The sequence below is a fragment of the Marmota monax genome, unplaced genomic scaffold (genome assembly GCF_021218885.2).
Source record: "Marmota monax isolate L192 unplaced genomic scaffold, Marmota_monax_Labrador192_F-V1.1 WCK01_AAM20220418_F8-fsc00019, whole genome shotgun sequence".
Taxonomy (NCBI): domain Eukaryota; kingdom Metazoa; phylum Chordata; class Mammalia; order Rodentia; family Sciuridae; genus Marmota; species Marmota monax.
The window spans coordinates 2,188,855-2,210,265 of NW_026695242.1; the positions used below are offsets into that span (position 1 = coordinate 2,188,855).

Sequence of the window (21,411 nt, forward strand, 5' to 3'; positions counted from 1 at the left end):
ATAAACTTTTCCTGGGTGCTTGGCACCGGTCAGTAATCCTCCCATGCCCATCTATCCCATTTTCTCCTCACTCTGCCCCTGGGAGGGTGGCAGGGCAGGTACTCACTCATCCCTTTGTGGTATCCGACAGCTGGATTTAAATTTCAGCTGTCTTCTTCAGCCAGCTGCTTAACTCACCATCTGTCAAACGAGGGCATTGGCACCTCCTCACAGGGTTATGCTAAGAAATGGGAGCCATTGTTCTTCTTATTATACTGTCTAGATTTTGTTCATGCCTAAAATTGGCTCCCCATTGGCTGCATTCTCCTCCTGCCTCCTTCCTACTAAAATATCTCAAGTGCTGTCTGTGAGCTCATGGTGTTTCAATACTGAAGGAAAAATAAATAAATAAAAGATGAAGTAAGGTGGGTAGGCTTCCAGATGGTGGTAGGGTTGCTCTGGAGAGGACGAGGACCTGGTGAGGGAGTGGTCCGGATTTGGCAGGCGTCACTTCCAACAGGGTGATCAGGTAAGGGCTCACGGATAAAGTGAGGGTTTGAACAGGGGCCAAGGGAGCAGCCATGCAGACACCTGGGGCCCAGGGAGTGGCCAGTGCAAATAGCCTAAAGACTGTCCAGGGTGGGCCTGGAATGTTCTGGCTGCTCCAGGAGGCCCCTGAGGCTGGAATGGTGAGTTGAGGACAGGCAGGAGTGGGACAGATCAGGAGGGCGGACTATGAGAGGACTGTGTGGTCCTCTGAGTGGGAGGGAAGCCACAGGAGGGTATAGAACACAGTAGTGACCCAGTGTGGCCTGTGTTTTAAAAGTTTTCTCCCACCAGGTGAGGGGGTGCACGCCTGTAATCCCAGCTACTTGGGAGGCTGAGACAGGAGGATCACAAGTTTAGAAACCAGCCCAGGCAACTTAGAGAGGCCCTGTCTCAAAATAAAATTTTTAAAAGGACTGGGGATGTGGCTCAGTGGTAGTGTGCTTGCGTAGCATGCTGGATGCTCTGGATTCAACCCAGTACTAAACAAAAACAATGAAGAAAAAGAAAAAAAAAACAACAAACAAACAAAAAAAGGCTTCTCCCTCCCAGATGGCCATTGCCTGAACAACTGCCCAGATCTTGGATGAGGAGCTGATCTGTGTCCACAGAACTGAGGTGTCATTAAACCCAGACACACTTGAGTTTTACTTCCAGGTAGCCCTCAGCAATCAGCAGGAGGGGACTTCGGAACCCCACTCCAAACTGTCCCTGCTGTCTCCTCCTCATCCCTGATGCAGTCACTCAGCAGGTGTGGCACCTGTGTGACCTTGGCATCTGGATTAGCAACAGGTGTCCTGCGAGTGTGACAGAGGGGGAGGAGTAAGCCAGATGAGGTGAGAAGAGGTGTGGCAGGAGGTCACACCCACAGGGAAGGTGGGTGCAGCTCTGGGGCCTCCCGGCAGGGCAAAGCAATGAGCATCCTGTTGGGGTGCCAGAGATCCCTGGGTCCGTCCTGTGAGGTGCAGCTGGCTGGGGATCCAAGTGCTGAGCCCCAAGCTCCGTAAGGCCTCTGACCTTGGGATTAGGGGCTTCTTGGCCCTCCCTTGGCAAAGCGGCTGGTGTTTTTGGAAAGTGCTGTGCTTTAAGTAGCCTGATGGGGGCTCTTGAGATTCATGTGGGTGAACAGGGAGGACTCACTCCTGTATACAGAGGAGAATGCGGGCATCTGAAGAAATGGAATGACTTGCCCCAGCTCACCAAGAGAAGCTGGCCTTGGACTTGTTTCCCTTTGATTCTCAGAGCTCTTTCTACCACATCAAAGCTCTGAAATTCCTAGATCCAATTTGGGGAGGAAGAGAGATAGACGCCAAGATCTGAGGGTGGGGGTTGTGAAGTCCTAGGATTCAAGCGGGACTTTGCTGTCTTGTGCTGGGCCAGGGCAGCGGGCACTGTGGGAGAACTGGGCCCTTTGAAGATAAGTGCAGTAGTAGCTCCCTGCTGAGACCCCACCCCTGAACCCAGTGCCGGGTCAGGTAAGGCTCCAGACCATCTTGGGAACACCTGAGCCCCAGGTTGCGAGCTGGGATGGCACAGGACACTACTTGGGGGTGATTGGGTCACTTGGCTAGATTTGGAGCCATCATGTTGGAGGAAGTACCAAGAGATAAGAGATAGAGTCAGCCATGGGGAAGGGGTTATGTCTAGCTGGCCTGGGTGGCCCGGACTTGTGACTTCTCCTTCAGGCTGATTTCTCATCTGTGCAGTCAGGGGAGGGTGGCATCCTGAGGTCCCTTCTCAAGCTTTGGTCTTTCATCTTGAGATTCAGGTAGAAATGCCCAAATACCTAAGAGCTGGGTGGTCAGGATGGTGAGCACCAAGTGCCTGGGATCCCTCAGGCCCTTGGCCACAGGCGATCTAGGAGAGGGGATGCCCTCTGTGGCCATTCAACAGGAAGTCCTTGTGGGGAGCACTGCCAAGAGGAATGAGGAGAAGGCTGTGTAAGGACCAGGCCACTCTGTTGGTCAGTGTCCCCGACCTCCTGTGCCTGCACCTCACTGTGAACCTCCCTGCCTCTGTTCTGGGCACTGAGCCTGGATGCGGGTCCAGGAGGCAGCTGCAGCTTGCTTTTGCAAACTCTGCAGGGAAGGGCAGGGTGGGGGCAGCAGCTGAGTGACGGCTGCAGAGGGGCCTCCCAGCCTGCTGAGCTCCTTTCTCAGAGGTCCTCCCAGGGCTGGGACTGGGGGCTCTGGTGAAGGTTCCAGCGGGATCTTGGCATTCTGGCCTAGTCTCCTGCCTGCCTGAACCACTGCCCCAAACCTTCATGTTTTTTCTCTACTGTTCACTCCCTCTATTTTCTTCTCCCTACCCCCAAAGCGTCCTTTCACCTATTTCTAAGGATCTGGTGGCTGTCCTCTTGAGACTAGGGCAGCTGGGGCATGTGGCCAGCAGGGTCTTTCTCTCTTATATACTCTCACACACGTGCACACCCGTGGACCTGCACACACGGTGATTTTCTGGCTGACACTGGAGCAGTCTGCCCATGCTCAGAGGTCCTCCCTGGGTGGTGGCCGGTCTTCCTCTGCAGTGGGCAGTGGGACGTTTGGGATGGCTGGGTACTCATGGCACTGTTCCCTTCTGAGGCAACGTGTGGTGGGGACGCAGGGAGAGTGGAGGACTGGACTCACTCTGGCCCTAGGTCTCCCCATCTCAGACATCGGAGGCTGGTCCGATGGAACTTAGAGCCATAAAGGATGGAAGAGGCCCTTGGCTTTGGCCCCCTCCGAGTTGTCTTGGGTGGGGGATGTCCTTTCTCTAGAACCCAGGGCACTTCCTCCAGGGGCCAAGTGCTTAGTTGGAGGGAAACCACCTTGAGAAACTACACTTGTTTACCTCCATTCTGTATAGGTTTAATAAGGGTTCACTCAGTGTCCCACCCAGAGCCCCAGCTGATGTGGGGTCAACAGACCACCCCAGGAAGCACCCGGTGCCATGTTGCTGCGGCTGTAGCTACTTCATGTGGAGCCCTGTGCATGCACTGTACACTACCTACCTCCTTTGACATTCCCAGTGGAGGCGATTGCCTATAATCCCAGAGGCTTAGGAGGCTGAGGTAGGAGGATCACAAGTTCAAATCCAGCCTCATCAGCAATTTAGCGAGGCCCTGAGAATCAGCAAGACCCTGACTCAAAATGAAAAATAAATAGGGCTGGGGATGTGGCTCAGTGGTTAAGCACCCCTGGGTTCAATCCCTGTTATTGAAAAAAAAAAGAAAAAAGAAAAATTCCCAGCGCCTCCTTGGGAGTGGTGTGTGTCTCCCCATTTTACACAGTGAGAGCCAGGGGACCCAGATGATCAGTGACAGAGCAGAATGCATCCCCCGTGGGCTCCCTGCCTCCAGCTGTAGCTCTCAGGCTCTATTCTGTCTCCTGTGTCACCTACTTTCAGTTATCTGTAAAATGGGGATAGCTCGCCGTCACCTGCCTGTGGAATTATTATAAGGTTTACACGAGGAAATGCACAGGAAACAGCTAATTGTTGGTGCCCTGTTCTGGCTTGATAAATGGTGGCCATTACATTCTAATGGGCTCTGCCCCAGCACCCTCCTGTCTCCTGTATGTCCCCAGCCAGACCACTTTACCCTTCCAGGCCTCTGCCCGCTTTTCTCTGGTGCACGGGGTCATGACACTTGCTGCAGGTGCTTAGGGCAGAGTAGGTCGGTGGTGGGGAGGCCTCTGGCTGGGTACTGGCCGCTGGCAGGGCCTTGGTTCTGCTCCCCAGATCTCCCCACGGCGCCTCCCCCATCCTGGCTCCCCCACGTGGTAATTAAGCTGGAAACATCTAGTGTAAGCAAATAATAACAAGGGCATTATCTCCCTTCAGTCTGTTTTCCTTGCCTACCATAAAGTAATTAAAATAATGAATGCCTTGTAAAACAATAGGTGAGAGGGCTGCAAAATCGCACAAAATCGCACAATCTGCCACACGCCTCCCGCGCCGGGGATTATTGATGCATGGGGCCTCCCGCCTTCTGGGCTGTTCCTGGAGTTCCCTCCCCCAGAGGTGGCCATGGAGCCCGAATCCAGGAGCAGAGAGTAGTGGCAGCAGGAAGCAGTTCAGACACACCCCTGGTGGGCCTTACTCGGGGGGAAGCACAGGGCCTTGCTCTGAGGGCCTTCTCCCCCCAGCTGTCCAGTTCTGACTGAAGCAGGAGGCCCCGAGGAAGGAAAAGGCCAGGAGACAGCTGGGTACCATCATGTCCCCTTTCAGATCAGGCAGGGCTCCTCGGGCACTGCCAGGATGGTCAGGGTGTGGTTCTCCGAATGGGGTCCCCAGGTCAGCGGATGGGCACTGCCTGGGAACTGGGTAGAAGCACAGTTCTGGCGTGGCCAGCCCCCTGTGTTTCACAGGCCCTCCCCAGGCCCCAGGTACCAGCTCAAGGTGGACAGCCACCCCTCTGCAGTGTCCAGGAGTGGGCAGGGGAAGGGGTGGTGGGACCAATGGGTTGAGCATGTATTATGTGCCGTTGGGTGCTGTTTAACCCCAGTGCCTGTGGAGCGGGCAGGATTGTCCCTTACAGGGGAGGTCCCACAGAGTCACGAGAGCTAGATTTGCCCTCTGGGTTTGCACCTTTGGTTACTATGGCTGCCCATGGATGGGACCTCCCTCCTCCCTGGAGACCCACTTGTTCAGCTTCACGGGGCTGAGTCTCACAGACCGGGACATGGCCTATCAGGCCACTAAGACTGGTCTAGGAGAGGCTTGGTGCCACACTGGTCAGCAGGTGACCTTCAAAGATGCCCACCCAGTGGCCTCCCCTCCCAGGCTCCTGCTGGGTTTGTTCTAGTCCTTGGGGCCTGACACACTTGGAAGCAAATGTCAGCCTTCTGTGCAGCTTCTTCCATCCCCAGCTTGCCCCAGCCAGGGCGGCCAGAGGGGAGAAGCACCATCAGGAGCAGCTTCCTGCCTGCTGTGGCCGAGCCCTGGGCTGCCTCATTCAGCACCTCCCCACCAGCCTCCCCATTGGCCTCCCCACCGGCCTCTGCACTCCCCTGGCCTCACTTGGCCCCAGGTCCTCCCATGCAAAGATTTTCACCTCTGCCTCTGATACTCCCCATATTTCAAGGCCCAAGGATTTGCTTTGGAAAATCAACTCCAGCGTTTTAAATGATGAATATAATTTGCTGGCTGTCATCTTTTTACACATCATCATGGCAGTCATAATCTCAGTGGGTGTTTCAATGTGTGTCCAGTTACGTTTGCAAATTTGATAAATACTAAAGTTTGGTGCAAGTATGTCCCATGCAATATTTGGGACATACTTAAACTAAAAATATTATTGTCTATCTGAAATTCAAATTTAACTGGATGCCCTGTTTTTTTGTTTTGTTTTAAGTCTGGCAGCCCCAGCCCAGGCTGTACAGTTGATGAAGGGCTGATACACATTTCACTCATTCCTTTATGCTTATTGAACCAACTTTGTGCCAGGGACTCTGTTAGGTACTGGGGCCACAGCAGTGGGGGGCTGGGGGGCGAACAGTAAATGGAAGAGTAAATGGATTGTGGAGTGAATTAGGGGTTTTAAGTGCTGTGTGGAAAAATCAAGCAGAAAAGTGCCATAGAAGGAAAGACTTGCAATTTAAAAAGGTAGCCAGAAAAGACTTCACTGAGAAGGGGATAGATAAGCACTTGAGGAGATGAGGGAGCAAGCCCCAAGCATTGATGGGAGAAAAGTGTTCCAGCAGAGAGCATATTGTGTGCAAACTTGTATAATCAAGAACCCTGTGTGGAGTTCAGTCATCTGATAAAGTCAGCCTTTTTATCTTAAGGAACTTTTTAAGCTGTAAAGGGAAATTTATTCTCTCCTAAACCGAAAAGGTCTGGTATGGATTTCAGGCCTAGCTGGATCCAGGTATTCAAGTGATGACACTGATATCCTATAGCTTCTACTTTCCTCCCACAGTGGCTTTATTCTCACAGAAGGATTGCTTTTTTCTACTCTCTCCAGCAAATTTTCTGGGTTTGAGTTGTATTGGGTGAGCATGGGTCACATGACCATCCCTGGCCCAGACACTGTTACCAGGAGAATAGAATGGACTGACTGAAACAGTGTGAGGCCATTAGTCCCTTTTGAATCACATAGATGGAGAGGAAGAGATGGGAATGTCTTTAAAAGAAAGTGAGTGTACTGGTATGCAAGGATCACAAAGACTGGGCAGGCGAGCTCCATGGTGTACTGACCACACCCTCTCCCACTGCCCTGGGACCCTGGACAGGTTGCTTTTCCTCCTGAGGTTGGGGGCTTTTCTCTTTAAAATGGACAGAGAATAATGTCTCATTTGCAAAAGTATTTTAAAAGGAAAAACTTTTATTTGTTTATTTTTGGGGTACCAAGGATTAAACTCAGGGGCACTCAGCCACTGAGCTACATCCCCAGCTCTATTTTGTATTTTATTTAGAGACAGGGTCTCACTGAGTTGCTTAGTACCTCGCTGTTGCTGAAGCTGGCTTTGAACTTGTGATCCTCCTGTCCCAGCCTCCCGAGCTGCTGGGATGACAGGCATGCACCACCGCGCCCTGGCTGAGAAAAGACGTTTTAAAAACTGATCGTTACAAAGTCGAAGCCCTCGCCCACCCCTCCTCCCCACCTCAGTGGGGGCCACCCTTGGGCTTCGATTCCTTTTGGGAAGGGGTGTATTTAAATCCAGTTGTTCCCTAGGTTCCAACTCTCCTTCTCTCTGTTGCCAGGAGGCCCAGAAGATTAACAATGGCTCCACCCAGGCTGATGGCACTCTCAAGCCAGTGGATGAGAAAGAGGAGGCGGTGGCAGCCGAGGTCGGCTGGATGACCTCCGTGAAGGACTGGGCCGGGGTGATGATATCCGCCCAGACGCTGACCGGCAGAGTCCTGGTGAGTCCCCGGCCTCCCCACGCCAGGAGGCCTCACCTGTGCCCTTGATGGCTCTGTTTGTGAGATGTGGTGTCCTGCTGGGCCTCCTCCAGCTAAGCTGGTGGCCCGGGAGGGATTTGCAGAGCCTGGGCTGGGAGCCCATTGGAGGGCACACTTTTAAGTTTATCTGCTTGCAGGAGAGATGTACACACAGGTGCACACACACGCACATACACGCACACACAAAAACACACACCTGGACCATCTTAGAACAAAGCGGGGCCAAGAAACACATGCCAGGTGCCTATGGAGGACCTGTACACCCAGGGTCCAGGGTGCTGTGTGTGTGTATATGTGTGTGTGCATGTGGCCTTCTGGGGATGTCACTGCTGTCCTTTGGCGGCTGGGCAGTGAAGTGAGCTCCTTTGGGGGCAGTGTCTTATTAGGCATTGTGTAAACTGGATCCTGCCCTTGGTGGACACTCACCATCATGGTCATGCTGAAGCTGTCCACGACCCCTGTGCTTGGAGCACTGCCCACATGCCCTTAGTTCAGATGCCAAAGTTGCCGAAGCCTGTCTGCAGCGAGTCCTGCTTCTCTCTGGTCTGCTTGTACAGAGCTCGGCTTCGTTGACTGGCCTCGTGAGCCCCTGGTTTCAGGGGAGGATCATGGGTGCGACAGGTTTAGAGTGACCGAATACCTGGGCACTCAGGGACGAGACGGCCACCGCTGCCAGCAACAGGGGTCTCCCGGCCCTGATCACTGGTTTTCTTGAGTCTGCTCTGGGTCGGGAGTTTCCCTGAGAAGGACGATGCCTTCGGGGTGACTTCTCTCTGTGACTCTAGAAGCTGTATGGTGCGGGGCCACCCTTCCTGGTCCCAGAGTGAGGCTCAGAGATCCAAGATCAGCCAGGGATGCTGGGAATGGGTCTTATGACCTCGGTGATTCTCTGTAGAGTCTCAGGGAGGAGGTGATTGTGGACGGAGCGAGGGAGCAAGACTTTAACTCATCCTTCTTGGGGGGAGTTCTGCATTGTGTTTGGGATAAACCCCTCACAGACCTTTGGAGGAGATGTTGAACTCCCTGCTCCAGGAATCCAAAGAAGGCTGGCCAGATGGCCTCCCTGGGGGACAGGGCCCTGGGAACTGCGGGAGCCACTGTCAGGTTTGTGGCTGTGAAGTCATGGCTGATAGAGACCCATGGAGGACAGGTCAGGAAGAGGAGAGATGCAAGGCCGGGGTTTTGGAGGAGGAGAGAAAAGCTGGTGAGGTCAGTCACTGCAGGAGGAAGACAGAGGGGGGAGGCCCAGGGGAGAGCGTGTCCATTGAGGATGTGCAGGTGCTTCCTGTTGGCTGTGCTGTGTGGCCATCGTCATCCTCCCTTCTGGTTCCTAGGCGAAGGCTCCATGGCTCCTTTGGGCTGTGTGTGAGTGAAGTTTGCTCGGGAGATACCAAGGTTGGAGTCGGTCTGACATTCATGTGGTTAAGATGGCGGCTGTGCCCTCAATGCACATGGTGATGGCAGACACAGAAGGGAAGGCAGCTTGGTTGTGCAATGGAACACGATCTCCTCACATGTGACCCTCATAGTTAGTGCTCATTGTCTTCATCAGCATGAGCCAAGAGGTACCAAGTTCTGACTCTGGGTCAAGTGTCTTCTCAGTCCTGTGGGATACAGGGAATGACCCTGATTCTACTGCACCGTGCATGGCCATGGCCGAAAGAGTGCATGAGGAGAGATGTGGAGTCCAGGCTGCGTGTGTGTGCTCGTGTATTGGGGAGGCTGTAGGAGGGGGCAGGAGACGCCAGGGAGGAGGCCTCCAAGTTAAATGAACCAGGCACACACTTGGTGGTCCAGAAGATACCCCCCAAAAGAAGATCCTTAAAGCTCGAAAACAAGGACCTCTCCGGGGATCCAGAAGCTGAGAAGAATACTGAGTGAGATGGAAAGCTCTGGAGTGGAGCTTTGAGAGGAGAGTTAGGATCCTGAAAGTCAAAAGAGAGGAAATCCTTCCACAGTGAGCAAGCTGCGGGAGCAGAGGGGAGCCTGGAACATTGCAGGAAGAAGGGACCCCACCTGTGAGGCCCAGGGCCACGAACACAAGGGCATTCGAGAGCAAGAAAGATCAGGAAGGGGACTGGAGACAGCTTGTCAGGTCTTCGAAGGCCAAGCTGGAGAATTTGGGCTGGGTATAAAAGACTAGGAGATTTTGAGGGAGAGGTACCGTGAGGGGTTGTTATACGGACAGTAGGCGGATACGGAGAGACCTAGGGAGAAGGCGGAAGTTGGAGGTCTTAGGACAGGTGAGGGTAGTGAGCCCTGTGTCAGTGAGAGCCCAGGGAGGGGGATGGCCGTGGCTCCTGAGAGGCAAGGCCTTACCCAACACCGAGTTGTAGATGGGGTGATGTGGTGCATGTGGGATTCCTGGTGCCACGCACACCCCACAGACCCCTCGATGTGACTGCTGTGCCGCCCCTCACATCTTTGAGAGCCTCTTGTGATGGGGCATGCTGTGTCATTTTATTCATCCTGCATTTCCTGCCCTGCTGCTGGGTTACGGGGGCTCCTCACAAGGAAGCAAGCCAGCCTTCCCCAGGAACCCATCTCTCTTTACAACCGAGAAAACCAAAGCATGGGAGGCCCTTGACTTGCCAAAGGTGACGGAGCCTGCCTGGTGACTGTGGGCCTCCAGACTCCCAGCCTGCTGTGCCTTCAGCTGAAGATAATGCCTTTTCTTTGCCAAGCCACTGCCAGCTGTTGCTTTGGCTATGACATTTTGACGTTACCCCCGTGATGCCAACTGGTTCCTCAGGCCACTTGGCCTGACCCTCTTAACATTTGCATGTAGAAGCAGAGCTGCCCTGGCCCCCTCGCCTATGGCTTCCCAAGATGCCAGCTGAAGTTGCTTTCTGAAGGTCCCCTTGAGAATGTCCTGCCGGGGCTGCTGGGCCCTCAGAGCAGAGCAGGCCTGCTGTACGGCGGTCAGGATCTTGAGTTCCAGGAGGTAGCTGCCTGAGACTAGGCCTGCAGGCCTTGCTTGCACACAGAACACACTTTACGCTGCAGTCACGGCACACAAGAGGAAGCTGCGCTGCCTGTTAGGAACCCCAAGCTGTGTTTGTCTTGAGCTGTCCAAATGTTTATCCCTGCAATGATGGGTCCAGAGCAAGAGGAGACACCTGGCTGTTCAGAATTTTCCTTTTCAATTTTTAATGTCTTTTCCTTGATGCACTCTCAGGAGCTCGGTGCCCATGTCTGGGCCCCTATTCTCACCTGACTGATTATCACAGGTGAGAGCTGGGACATTGTAGGTGAGGCCCAGCTGGGGAAGAATTTGCCAGGACAACCCCAGAATATCCGCAGCGTCTCTCAGACAGGCACGTCAGTCATTGGATGAATGTGGACTTCAGACCTGCACCGGGCTTTGTGCTAGGCACGGGGCCTAAAGCAGTGAGCATCAGGGCTCCAGGCTGGGGATTACTCATGTTGCTGAACTAGATGTAAAGTTGTGGCACTCCATTTAAAAGATGACAAATGATCATCGCCATTCACCAGGGCTTTTTATAGTCAGCACCTGGAGCCTCATCACCAAAGTGATGAAATTCCCCCCCCCACCCCCTTCCCGGGCTACAGGTCTCAGAATAGCCACTGTGCCTGGTCTCATCCTGGCCCCAGCTTCGCCGCATAGGAACAGCTAGGCTGGGATGGATGGAGTCTTGTCTTGGCGCAAATTCTACATCAAAGAAGTACCAGGCTATCAAGGGTGCTGCTTCCTTTATTTTCTTTAATTTACAGAATATTTGTTTTCTGATAATAAAAGTTCTATCGGTCTCCATGTCCACAAGTTCCATATCCATGAATTTTAGCAGACATGTATGAAAAATAGTGAGGAAGGCCAGGCCTGGTGGTATATCCCAGAGGCTAGGGAGGCTGAAGCAGGAGGATCACGAGTTCAAAGCCAGCCTCAGCAACTTAGCGAGGTTCTAAGAAACTCAGCAAGGCCCTGTCTCTAAATAAAATATAAAAAGGGCTGTGGATGTGGCTCAGTGGTTAGGCGCCCCTAAGTTCAATCCCCAGTATTAAAAAACAAAACAAAACAAGAACCTTAGGAAGAAAACTGCATCTATACCAAACGTATACTATCTTTTTTCCTGTTGTCATTTTCTAAATAACACTGTAGAGTGACTTTTTTCATAGCATTTGCATTGCATTATGTATCACATGTATTCTAGGACGATTGAAAGCATATGGGGCAGAGTGGATGTGTGGGGGTCATGTGCAAGTGCTATACCATTTAAACAAGGTACTTGAGCATCTGTGGAGTTGGGTATCCACAGGAGCTTCTGGAACCAGTCCCCAGCAGTTACTGGTGGACGTCTTTAGGATAGTATGTGCTTATTTTGGAACTTTGGAACGTCATAGAATTTCTGGGGTTTTCTACTTTAGGATATGGAGTTGACCCACAATGGAAGACTTTGAATCCATGTGTCAGTGTTACCAGAGTTCCTCCCAACAGCTTGGAGGTTGTTGAGGTCTTGCTTCATTACAATTCACCTGATGCATTTTGTGCAAACACTCATAGAATAAATAGTTCTTTGCACCAGAGATCATCATGGTCCTCTTGGTGAACATCCAGTAAACATTCTGAATTAGAATAGGGACTATGTCTCTTCCTGTGGTGGTTGCTGGGAGCCAAGTTGGTGGCCCATGGAAAAGTAAGGGCATCTTGGTGCTTTTGTGCTGTGCATTCACATTGCCCCTGCTTTCCTCCGTCTCTTCTCTCATCTCTGCATTGCCCTGATTTCCTAACACTCTTATTTGAAATTTACATGCATGCGGTTTCATGCTCTATCCAGTTCTGTGAGCCAAATCAAACCTTTCTAAGAATGAGATGGTACAGAGGGCAAGAAACACATGGGGTAGGCTTTTGTGCAGTTTGTGCTTTGGAGACTCAAAAAACAAATAATCAACAGATATTTGAGTTCATTGTTGGTAACTTTTTCTGTAGCGAATAGTTTAGGCCTCCTGAATCACAGAGACTCTAATGACTACAGAACTCTATCATTGTGGTTTGAAAGCAAACAGCTACAGTGTGACTGTGTTCTAATAAAACTTTATTTCGAGAAATAGGTGGTGGGCCAGATTTGTTCCATAAGCCATAGTGTGCAGACTCTTAGTTCAGTTTTCCCCCTTATTTTATAAAGATATTGAAAGGTAGGGGCTGAGAGAGGAGGGAATTTTTTTAAAGATTATCTAGCACAAGAATGATAGTACTAGAGAACTTGCTTGTAAAGGGGAAAGCTGTGGACACACACAGGTAAACACAGGCACAAATACACACACCATCTCCACTAGTACATAGTTTCTGAATATACATGTTCATTTCCATGTTGATCTCAGAGCCATTCTCTCTCTAGGAAGACTGCCTTGTGGCTAAGGGCAGCCTCATCTCAAGGTGTGAGCCATATCTGTCCTGGCTAGACTTTGCCTCAACCCCTTGATGGATTCATTGTTTTTTACTTCTCTTCAAAGGCTGGTCTCACCCACTGGCTCCTTGAGGGAGGCCTTTAGAATCACCGTTTTTAGTTACTTTCCTGGGCTACATTTGAATGTTGCTCCAGGAAACATACGTGCCTAATTTCATGGACTGAAAACATTTGCTACTTGTTTTAATGTTTGGGGGGATGATTTATCAACATAAAGAGAAGGAAAACACCAGTCTCTCCCTTTATCTTTCTAAATATGTCGCATATGTAGCATTTTACATTAACACTATGTGCATAGTCTGAACCATTTTATTCTTATCTCCCAGGGTCCTAAAGAAAATATGTATCAAATACATCTTTCAAATAGGAATAATCCTGTTGGTTTAATAGTGTTAAGTAGCTGTGCATTCACTGCTGTGCTGTTTGCCCATGAAATAGGACCAGTTGAGCCATATGGAGGTACATGTGGTCACATGCTTAATCAAATATGTGACATTCATTGCAGTCATTTCTCCTGTGAGGTGGCTCCTGTGCTGGTGGCATTTCTCATTAGCAATCTTTCCTTTTCGTTTACAGTGCTGCCTGGTGGTAAATTGACACACGAATCACATTTCCACTTCACTCTCTTCTTCTCATCAGTGAGATTTTTTTTTAAAAAAAAATGGTTTTGGCAATTCTATGTACATTTCTTATATTACCTGCAAATCCTCTACATAACAGAAAGACCAGAGGTTTCATAGGATTGTAGGGTTTTTTTTTGGGTAAGAATGCCCCAGTCATGGGCAGGTGTGTCCTGCTCTTTGTGTCATTTAGGAGTTAAGTTTTTATTTGAGTTAACACCCTAAAGGAAGGCACTGACTCAGAGGAGACACTTGGTAGTTCCCTATCAGGACTTAAAAATGGCTCTTCGTTTTATCCTGTGTGTAGATACAGGGTTCATATGTTGGCTATTAGTCAAGAAGTCAAAGAAAGTATTTAGGTTTTATATTATTAAACATAAAATTTTGCTCATATCTGATGAAAGATGCACTAAGATTTGCAGTAAGTTTGTTATTTGTGACCCAGTATCAGTCACTCAGGGGGGATGACACCAGTCAGGGAAGCGGTGGCATCGAGGCTGTCCTGGACAGGTAGTGAGCAGCTGGTGGCTAGAGACGTTCAAAAAGGGGCAGGGTCACATCTGGTGGTGCAGTTGCTGACAGCTGGCCAGACTCTATCCTCATTGCTTTAATTAGGCTGCAGTGAACTCCATCAGGAAATGCTCCAGAATGAGCAGACTTCAGTTCTCGGGGCCTCCTCTCCGTTGTCCCTTGCCCCTGGTCCATGCCCATCAGTATATAGGTGCTCACAGAAGTCCTGCAGCAGGACAGTGTAAAGGTTTTATTTTGCCCAGCAGTTCTCATTCTCATGTCACCATGGGTTTCTTTCCCCAGGGAACACCTGTTGGGGGGGGGGGGCAATTAACTAGCTCAGGGATCAGTGGGGTGCCGCCCAGGGGCCCACCTGGCTCGCTGCCTCTTTTTTACTATTTGTGACTAAAAATGTTTTTCATGTTTTTTTTTAGTGGTTTAAAAAAAATCAGAAGAAGAATATTTGATCACATGTGAAAATTATCTGAAATTCAAATTTCAGTGTCCATAAACAAAATTTTATTGGACTCCAGCCATGCTCGCTCATTTGCATACCTTCCATGGCTGCTTGCGTAACTCACCACAACGCAAGTTGAGTAGTATCCACAGTCCAAGACACCCACCAGCCTAAAATAATTCCCATCTGGCCCCATAGAGAAAAAGCCTGCCACCGCCTCTGTGACTGCAGATTCTCTTTCCTAAGTGGTGGATAGGGCCTGCTCCCCAAGTTACCCAGGCTCAAGGTGAATGACATCTAGCCCCTTCTCACAGAGGTAGGCCGGCATTTACTTCCACAGGTTCAACTAAGTCCTGTGGTAGAGATGAGGAGACAGAGGCCAGAGCCAGCAGACCCTCCACTGTTCATAGCAGGTTCTCAGGTGGCCTCAGCTTACGGGCTGAGTACATTACACTTCCTGATATCGAGGCAGTGTTTCTGAGAATTTTGTAGCAGGGTCAAATCCTTGCATCCACCTGCCTTCCCTCCTTTAGTCCCCAAGCCACAGGTCCCAGCAGCTCAGAAGGTCTAGTCTTTGCCATAGAGCACCCCTGACCAAGCCCGCACTGTGCATGCATTGCCCGTTTTTTCCCCCGCAAAGAGCAGCTGTTATTATTTCTAGCTGGTATGTTGGCTCCTCCCACCTTCCCCAGGGCTGTTGCAAAAGGAAGTTTCAGAGATCAGTCCTCAGGTAGCTGTGGAGGGAGGAATAGCTTCGGGACTAGGAGCAGCCTGCTTCATTCTGGCCATCAGTATCTGGTTATGGGGCCTCTGGGTCCCCCTGGAAAGGGCTTGTGCTACTGTCACTCCTCTCCTCTGGGGTGTCCAGTTGAGGGTGTATCCTTGCTTGGTCCTTCCATCTTATCTGTCCATCTATCCATGTATATCCATTTATCCATTGATTCAGTCCATGTCTGTTTCCAAGGTAACACACAGTCAGTGGTACCTTATGAGATAGAACATTGCCAGGGGCTTTGCATTGAGCAGGCCAGGTAGGCTTCCTCTGTTGGACCGGGAGGGATGAGCCCTGCCCTTTGCCACACAGCATCATCTGAACTTGGGCTCCTGCTCCCATCTGGCTCCTCTTCTCTTTCTTAACTGGAACCCACGAGGAAGCTAGGTGAAGCCCTCTGCACCTGACAAATCTCCAATTCCTGCTTCTCCTCTCTCCTGGGATAGCCATCCATCCTGGGGAAGGAGCAGCTTGCTTCTTGGCACACAGAGGCTGCTATGCGTGCTACAGCAGGGCGACACCGCCAGATGGCGTCCTCTCTGGGACTTTCATCCTGCCCAGTTGCTTCATCCTTGATGCTTCAGTTTCCTCATCTGCAAAATAGGGATAATAACAGGCGCTGCCTCTTAATGTTATGGTGAGGAGTTCATAAGTTGGTGAAATGTTTAGAATGGTGCCTGTGGACTGTTAGTGCTTAAGAAATATTGGCTACTAGGATTTTTCTCATGGCTGGGTGAGCCCAGGTGCCATGTCATGGAGGAGCAGGCTCCTGTGGAGACCCACAAGGGAAATGGGTGGAGAAGAAATACTTTCCTGGGCAGAGAGACAGCAGCCCTCAGACGTCACCAAACTCGACTTCCACCCTGAGTTCCGAGGAGCTCTGGGCATGGCCATTTGAAAGGCTCTGGGTGGCCTGGGCAGGCAGTGATTGGTGTCCAGCCAGTTGGTGATATTTGTTGTGTGTGTGCCCTTCATCAGGCTCACCCAAGCCCCGTTCCTGCTGTGGCGGGCTCATGCCAGTCTGAGTCACCATTGTCAAGAGGGCCAGGAAATTCTCACTTCATGTAGCCTCTCTGAGATGGCCAGGGCCAGAGCAGGGCTGGGCTTTCCCTAGAGCTGTACATTGTGGGGCATGTGTCATAGGAAACACTTTGGCAGGATGACAGATGAGTCTTGTGGAAAGAGGATCAGTTGAGCTCACCATGGTCCCTGCACCCACCCAGTCCTCCCTGGGATGTGGAGTGAGGCTGACGAGGCGGAGACAGGCTGGTTTCAGAGGGCGTGCTACTACTGCTCTATGGGGAGGTGTGTTTAACATCCTTGTTGGCAGGTAATAAGCACAGATCTGTTAGAAGGAGATGGGAGAGTGTGTGCTACCACCAGTAGACAAAGACTCAGAGTATGCTGTGCATTTGAGACATCTCCTTTGAGCCCGTCAGACACCTGTTGGTTTTCACTGCAAACTCTGCAAAGTGCAGTCATGCAAAGTGTTGAAAGTGAAAATGTCATACTTGCATTTTCTAGAATGCTTTCGGGTGGTGAGGTGTCTGGGAGAGAGGTTAGTGATAAATCAGAGCTTATGACCTATCCATCAGTGCTTTGAACAGGCCTAGGAGTCTTCTAATCCTGGTCTCATATCCTGTGCATTCCTGCTGCTGGATCCCAGGAGCCTCAGTAAATTATGTGTGTATGATTAATGTTAACTAGCCTTCCTCTCCTCCCGCCAGTAAAAACTGGCGCCCCCTGCAGGAAATGGAACATATTGGCGCTCACCACGCTGGGCTGGTAGTTTTCTTACATATTTAGCTTTCTCTGCAAGGTCTCTCGAGGGTGCTAATGGCTTAGCACTGTCTGTTTGTCAGAAAAATATCTTGGTGGGCTGAGACTCTCCTAAGAACCTCCGTTTCAGCTGTGATAAAGTTTGTTTTGCAGGGAGACTCAAAAATAGCGACGAAGACGATGACAGCCATCAGCCTCTGTTGTTGCCGGGAAGCACGTGCCTGGAAAGTCACACTTGGGACCACACACAGGCTGATGCTGCCAAGTTTAGTTTTCTAGGCTATGTTTAGGAGGAGGCAGACGGACTCGTGCCTGAGGGCCCTGAACATCCCAATTTGGTGCACTAGATGCCCCATTTTTAGGGTCTGGGTCCAGAATAAGGCTTTTTTTTCCCATAAAAACAACAATTTCAGGGAAACAACCAAAAGAAAGCCATCATTTGCCCTAAAAATTTTGTGAGAAGTATTCTCTCCTGTTTGAGTAGTGAGGGAACTGGGACATGACAGTCACTGCTCTGTCTTAGGGAATTAGGACACTTGAAAACTCAATTAAATGCACCCCAGCCTCTTAAGCACTAGGGCTATCGTTTTGCTCATCCAGTTAATTTTAGTTCATGAAATTGGCCTTGTGCTGACATGGAAGGAAAAGTGAAGGATCGTGGCCTGGAGCCTCTGAGGGCAGCCTGGATCTCAGCATGCCAGCCTGCAAGGGCACAGCTGTGTCCTTGGGCATCGGAGGTTACCTTTAAACCTGAGTGTGCCTCTCCCTGGGGCCAGCAGACCTCTGGGCATTTCTTGTTTATTGGAGGTGGGTTCATCCTGAAAGCAGATGGACAGGGCATACTGGCTTCTCTTCAAGGATGAGAAACAGAGGATCTGGAAGGTTAGTTAGAAAGATTGAGAAGCCACATCCCCTTCCCCAAACTAGAATGGTCTCCAGACTAGGTGAGCAAAGAGACTACATTTCTCATTCCCTTTTTATGTGTCCCAGCCTTTTTGTGATTGTTGATGAAGCCACTCTCCTAAGGGAAACAGGGGAGAGCTCCTTGAACAGGGGAGAGGATGAGAAGATCCCACAGTACGCTTCTTCAAATTGTCTTCATTTATACTAACAATAGCTTGAATAATCAGGTAGAATCTCAAGAAGGTGGCATTTCAGGGGACAGAGGCTCCTGGGTCCCTGGCAGCTGCTGAAACCTGCTGTGTTTGTTTGCCTCTGAGTTCTATCTTTCCCAGGAAGGTGTGGGGTTGGGAAGCCCACCAGGAAGGGCTCTTCCTCTTGTTTCTAGAGCAAAGGGCCAGGTTGTGACTACATTGGCTGGAGCCTCCATCCTGGGCTAATTATATCAGCCAGACACTGAGAGAGCTGTCCACCTGGGATCATCCCTCAGGAGTGGAAGATAAATCCCTGCAAAGGAAAGAAGCTGTTTTCAGGAGCTACTTCTTACCCAGGCGCCTGCGTGAGCTCCCAGGGCTCGGCCATGATGTTATCGTCTCCCTATGAACTAGGAGGTAGGCAACTTGGTTTCTCAGGCACCTCAGATCACTCCAGGAAGAGTCTCAAATCAGAAGGATATGAAACCATTTCCTCCTGGAGGGTCATGCTGTGTGTCTCTCTCGGCCTCAGAGATTGGTGACAGTGTGTGAGATCATTTCAGGACGTGAGCGTAGAGATGAGAATCACTCATATCTGAGGAACTGTGGTCAGCAGAAAACCGTTCTAATCCCAGCTCTGCTGTCACCTTTTCTGGGTGACCTTGGATGAGTCAATTCCCTCTTTAAGGTTTTGGTGTCGCCATGGACAAGGGTGCCGGTATTTTATTCTCAGGCAGCCCCAAATGTGTCTCTGTTTTCTCATTCTTCTTGCTGTCTTTCAAGCAGGAGAGGTAGTAAGGTGTATCTCAGGGCTTTTATGCACTTGGCCTTGTGCCCGGAATGAGGACAGGCCTTCCTTTTCTCAGATGCTGGGGCATCTGGAGAGCAGAAGGATGCTCTTCGGGCTGTCCATCATGGCTTCCACTGGGCTTGCTGTCCATTCAGACTAAAGCTAATGCCCTTTCCATGGCGTACAAGGATCTGTGAGATATGGCTGCTGCCTCTGGCTCACCACCTGGGATTCTTTTCCCTTCTGACTTTTTCCATGAAGATCTTAATATGTAGAAGAGAAGGAAGAGGAGAAGGGAAGAATCTAGGTAGAACCTTCTGGAGGGAACTGTGGCCATGGACTTGGTGAGAAGAGGCCCCACCCCAAGGGGCAGTTCCTCCTCCTCAGAGCTGGCCTCTTGCCCATTTTCAGCCTTGGAACCCCTTCTTGGGCCACATGCAGTCCATCACCTCTGAAGGAATCATGTTCCAACTTAGGTGGGGTAGCCCTGCTCACCTCCACATCTACTCCAAGAGCTTTCCTTGCAGCTGAACAGCCTCTGCATAAGGGGACCCTGGATAAGATGGGCCACTGTCTTTAGCTGTGACCACCATCACTGTGGAAGCAAATGAGGCATCGTGGTCCTGAAAGTCCAGTCCTCTTTCTCCTCCAGAGGCAGAAGCAGCTCCAAGTCTTTGCACCTGCAAACATTTAACAAAAGGCACATTTTGTTAAATGTCCTGAGACACCCAGGAGGAGCTGAAGGAGGAGGGCGCATTATGGTGGCCACAGTCATTTTTAATTTCTGGAATAAGATAGCAGATTCTGAGGGCTACCAAAACTAACCCCTAGATAGGCTAGCCTCCACATTTACAGCCAGGGTGCAGAATGCTGTGGGAGACCAGTAGATCTCATATTGCGGGAATTTCCCAAATGAAGCTTCATTTCAGGTTAACTTCTTAGAGGAGCTTAGAAAACAACTGCACACACCCTCAGTGGACTATTTCAAGCATTTCCAATTTAATTAACATGATTTAAGGAAAGACCATCCATAGCTTGGGAGGAAGGGCTGAACCCTTCCCTGTTTGCAAAATTGCAAAACATCATTGTTTCTCTGCCTTTGTGCCCAGTTTGCAAAGCCGTAGTTTGTCTGGTTGTTTGTCCCAGAGACTCTGAGTGCTGGAGCTGGTTTCGAAGCCCCCCCCCCGCCCCCCATCACCCAGGGGAATTGTGTGCAGGGACTCAAGGGTTCTCTTACTGAGCCAACCATGCAGAGGCAATTTGGAAAGACACCCTTCTAGCACGGAGATATATTGTGTTTCCTCCGTGGGCTGAGATGGAGAGATTAAGATGAGAGAACAGAAATAAATAAGTAACCAGTTTCTCTTTCATTTAACTTTCTTTCAGAATTGGCCGCTAGTGCTAATTATTTCTGCTGTAGATTTTGTCAGTCTTTGAATCCCCATCCTTTTGCTATAGGTGGTATATTTTAAAGATGCAAAGTGACACGAAAAACAATCCGTTTTCCGGAGAGATAATTTTGTGTACATTAAACAGACACATTAAGTCATTTATAAGATAGCTGTTTGTTCTCAGGAGCCTGGAGAAAATCTGAATTTCTAATTCTGGACTCTTTAATAATTTTCAAAAGAACGGAGGGTAATAATTAAATATCTTTGAACTTCCCCAGGCTGCCTTTTATTCCATGATCTCAAAGTATTTGAAAAGGAATAGAATTCTCTACCTTGATGAAATCCATAAGAGGGGACAGCGCACGTCGGTCCCAGGAGGAGTTTCCAGAATGGAGAACTTAAGGTAAAGAGGCTCAAGAAGGAAAAAAAAAGCAGAAGGTCACTTTCAAAGCTTCAGGTACAGAGTTGAGTGAAGAGCCTCTGTAACAGTTTTTATCTCACAGCTTTGGCTGCTAAGTCTTGGAAAGAAGACCAAAGAGACAACAGAAGCAGAACTTAGTGAAGGATGTCTGTAATGAGATTACCCATGACATAACATCATTTTCTAGTTCTAGTGTTTAAGGATTAGAAGAGATTTAAAGCAGGGATGGTGATCAAGATTCATCCCGTGGGTTCATCCTGATTGATGGTTGGTGCCTGCAACAAAGAACCATCCAGTCTCTTCTCTGAAGAGTGCTGTGATCGATTAGTGATGTCTGCCATGAGCAAAGGTTCGGAAGGTGGCAGAACCAATGTTATACCTTAGCTCTAACACGTTCCCCATGGTTTAAGTGTGAACAGAGCAGGGCTTCTTCAAAGTCATATGGTAAGTCCCAGGTAGCGTATGGACTAGAACCCATGTCTCTTGACTGACTGGTATTCGACAGCCCAGATCTGTAGTTTAGACCACAGAGGACAGCAGCATGATCTGCCTTCTTTTTTTCTTTCTTTCTTTTTTATTTATTTTTTTCACATTGCAGCCTGACTTCAGATTTTTCCATCTGGAGACTTTAGTGTTTGGAGAAGCAGAGGGGGTGGATTTTCAGAGCCACAGTGATTCTACAAACAGAAAGGCAAGCGTAATTTTCCGGTTTGATATGTCCACTCTCAAAATTCTCTT

At 50.0% G+C, this 21,411-nt stretch overlaps 1 protein-coding gene across 17 annotated transcripts in view; it reads left to right on the plus strand.

Annotated features, from left to right (window-relative positions):
* Kcnma1 (potassium calcium-activated channel subfamily M alpha 1) overlaps window positions 1–21,411 on the plus strand; it is a 715,498-nt gene that overhangs the window by 199,289 nt on the left and 494,798 nt on the right. For all 17 annotated transcript variants that reach the window (XM_058577957.1, XM_058577958.1, XM_058577961.1 and 14 more), the window contains exon 2: window positions 7,213–7,374. In XM_058577957.1, the coding sequence (XP_058433940.1) occupies window positions 7,213–7,374 (162 nt within the window). The remainder of the gene's footprint in view (window positions 1–7,212; window positions 7,375–21,411) is intronic.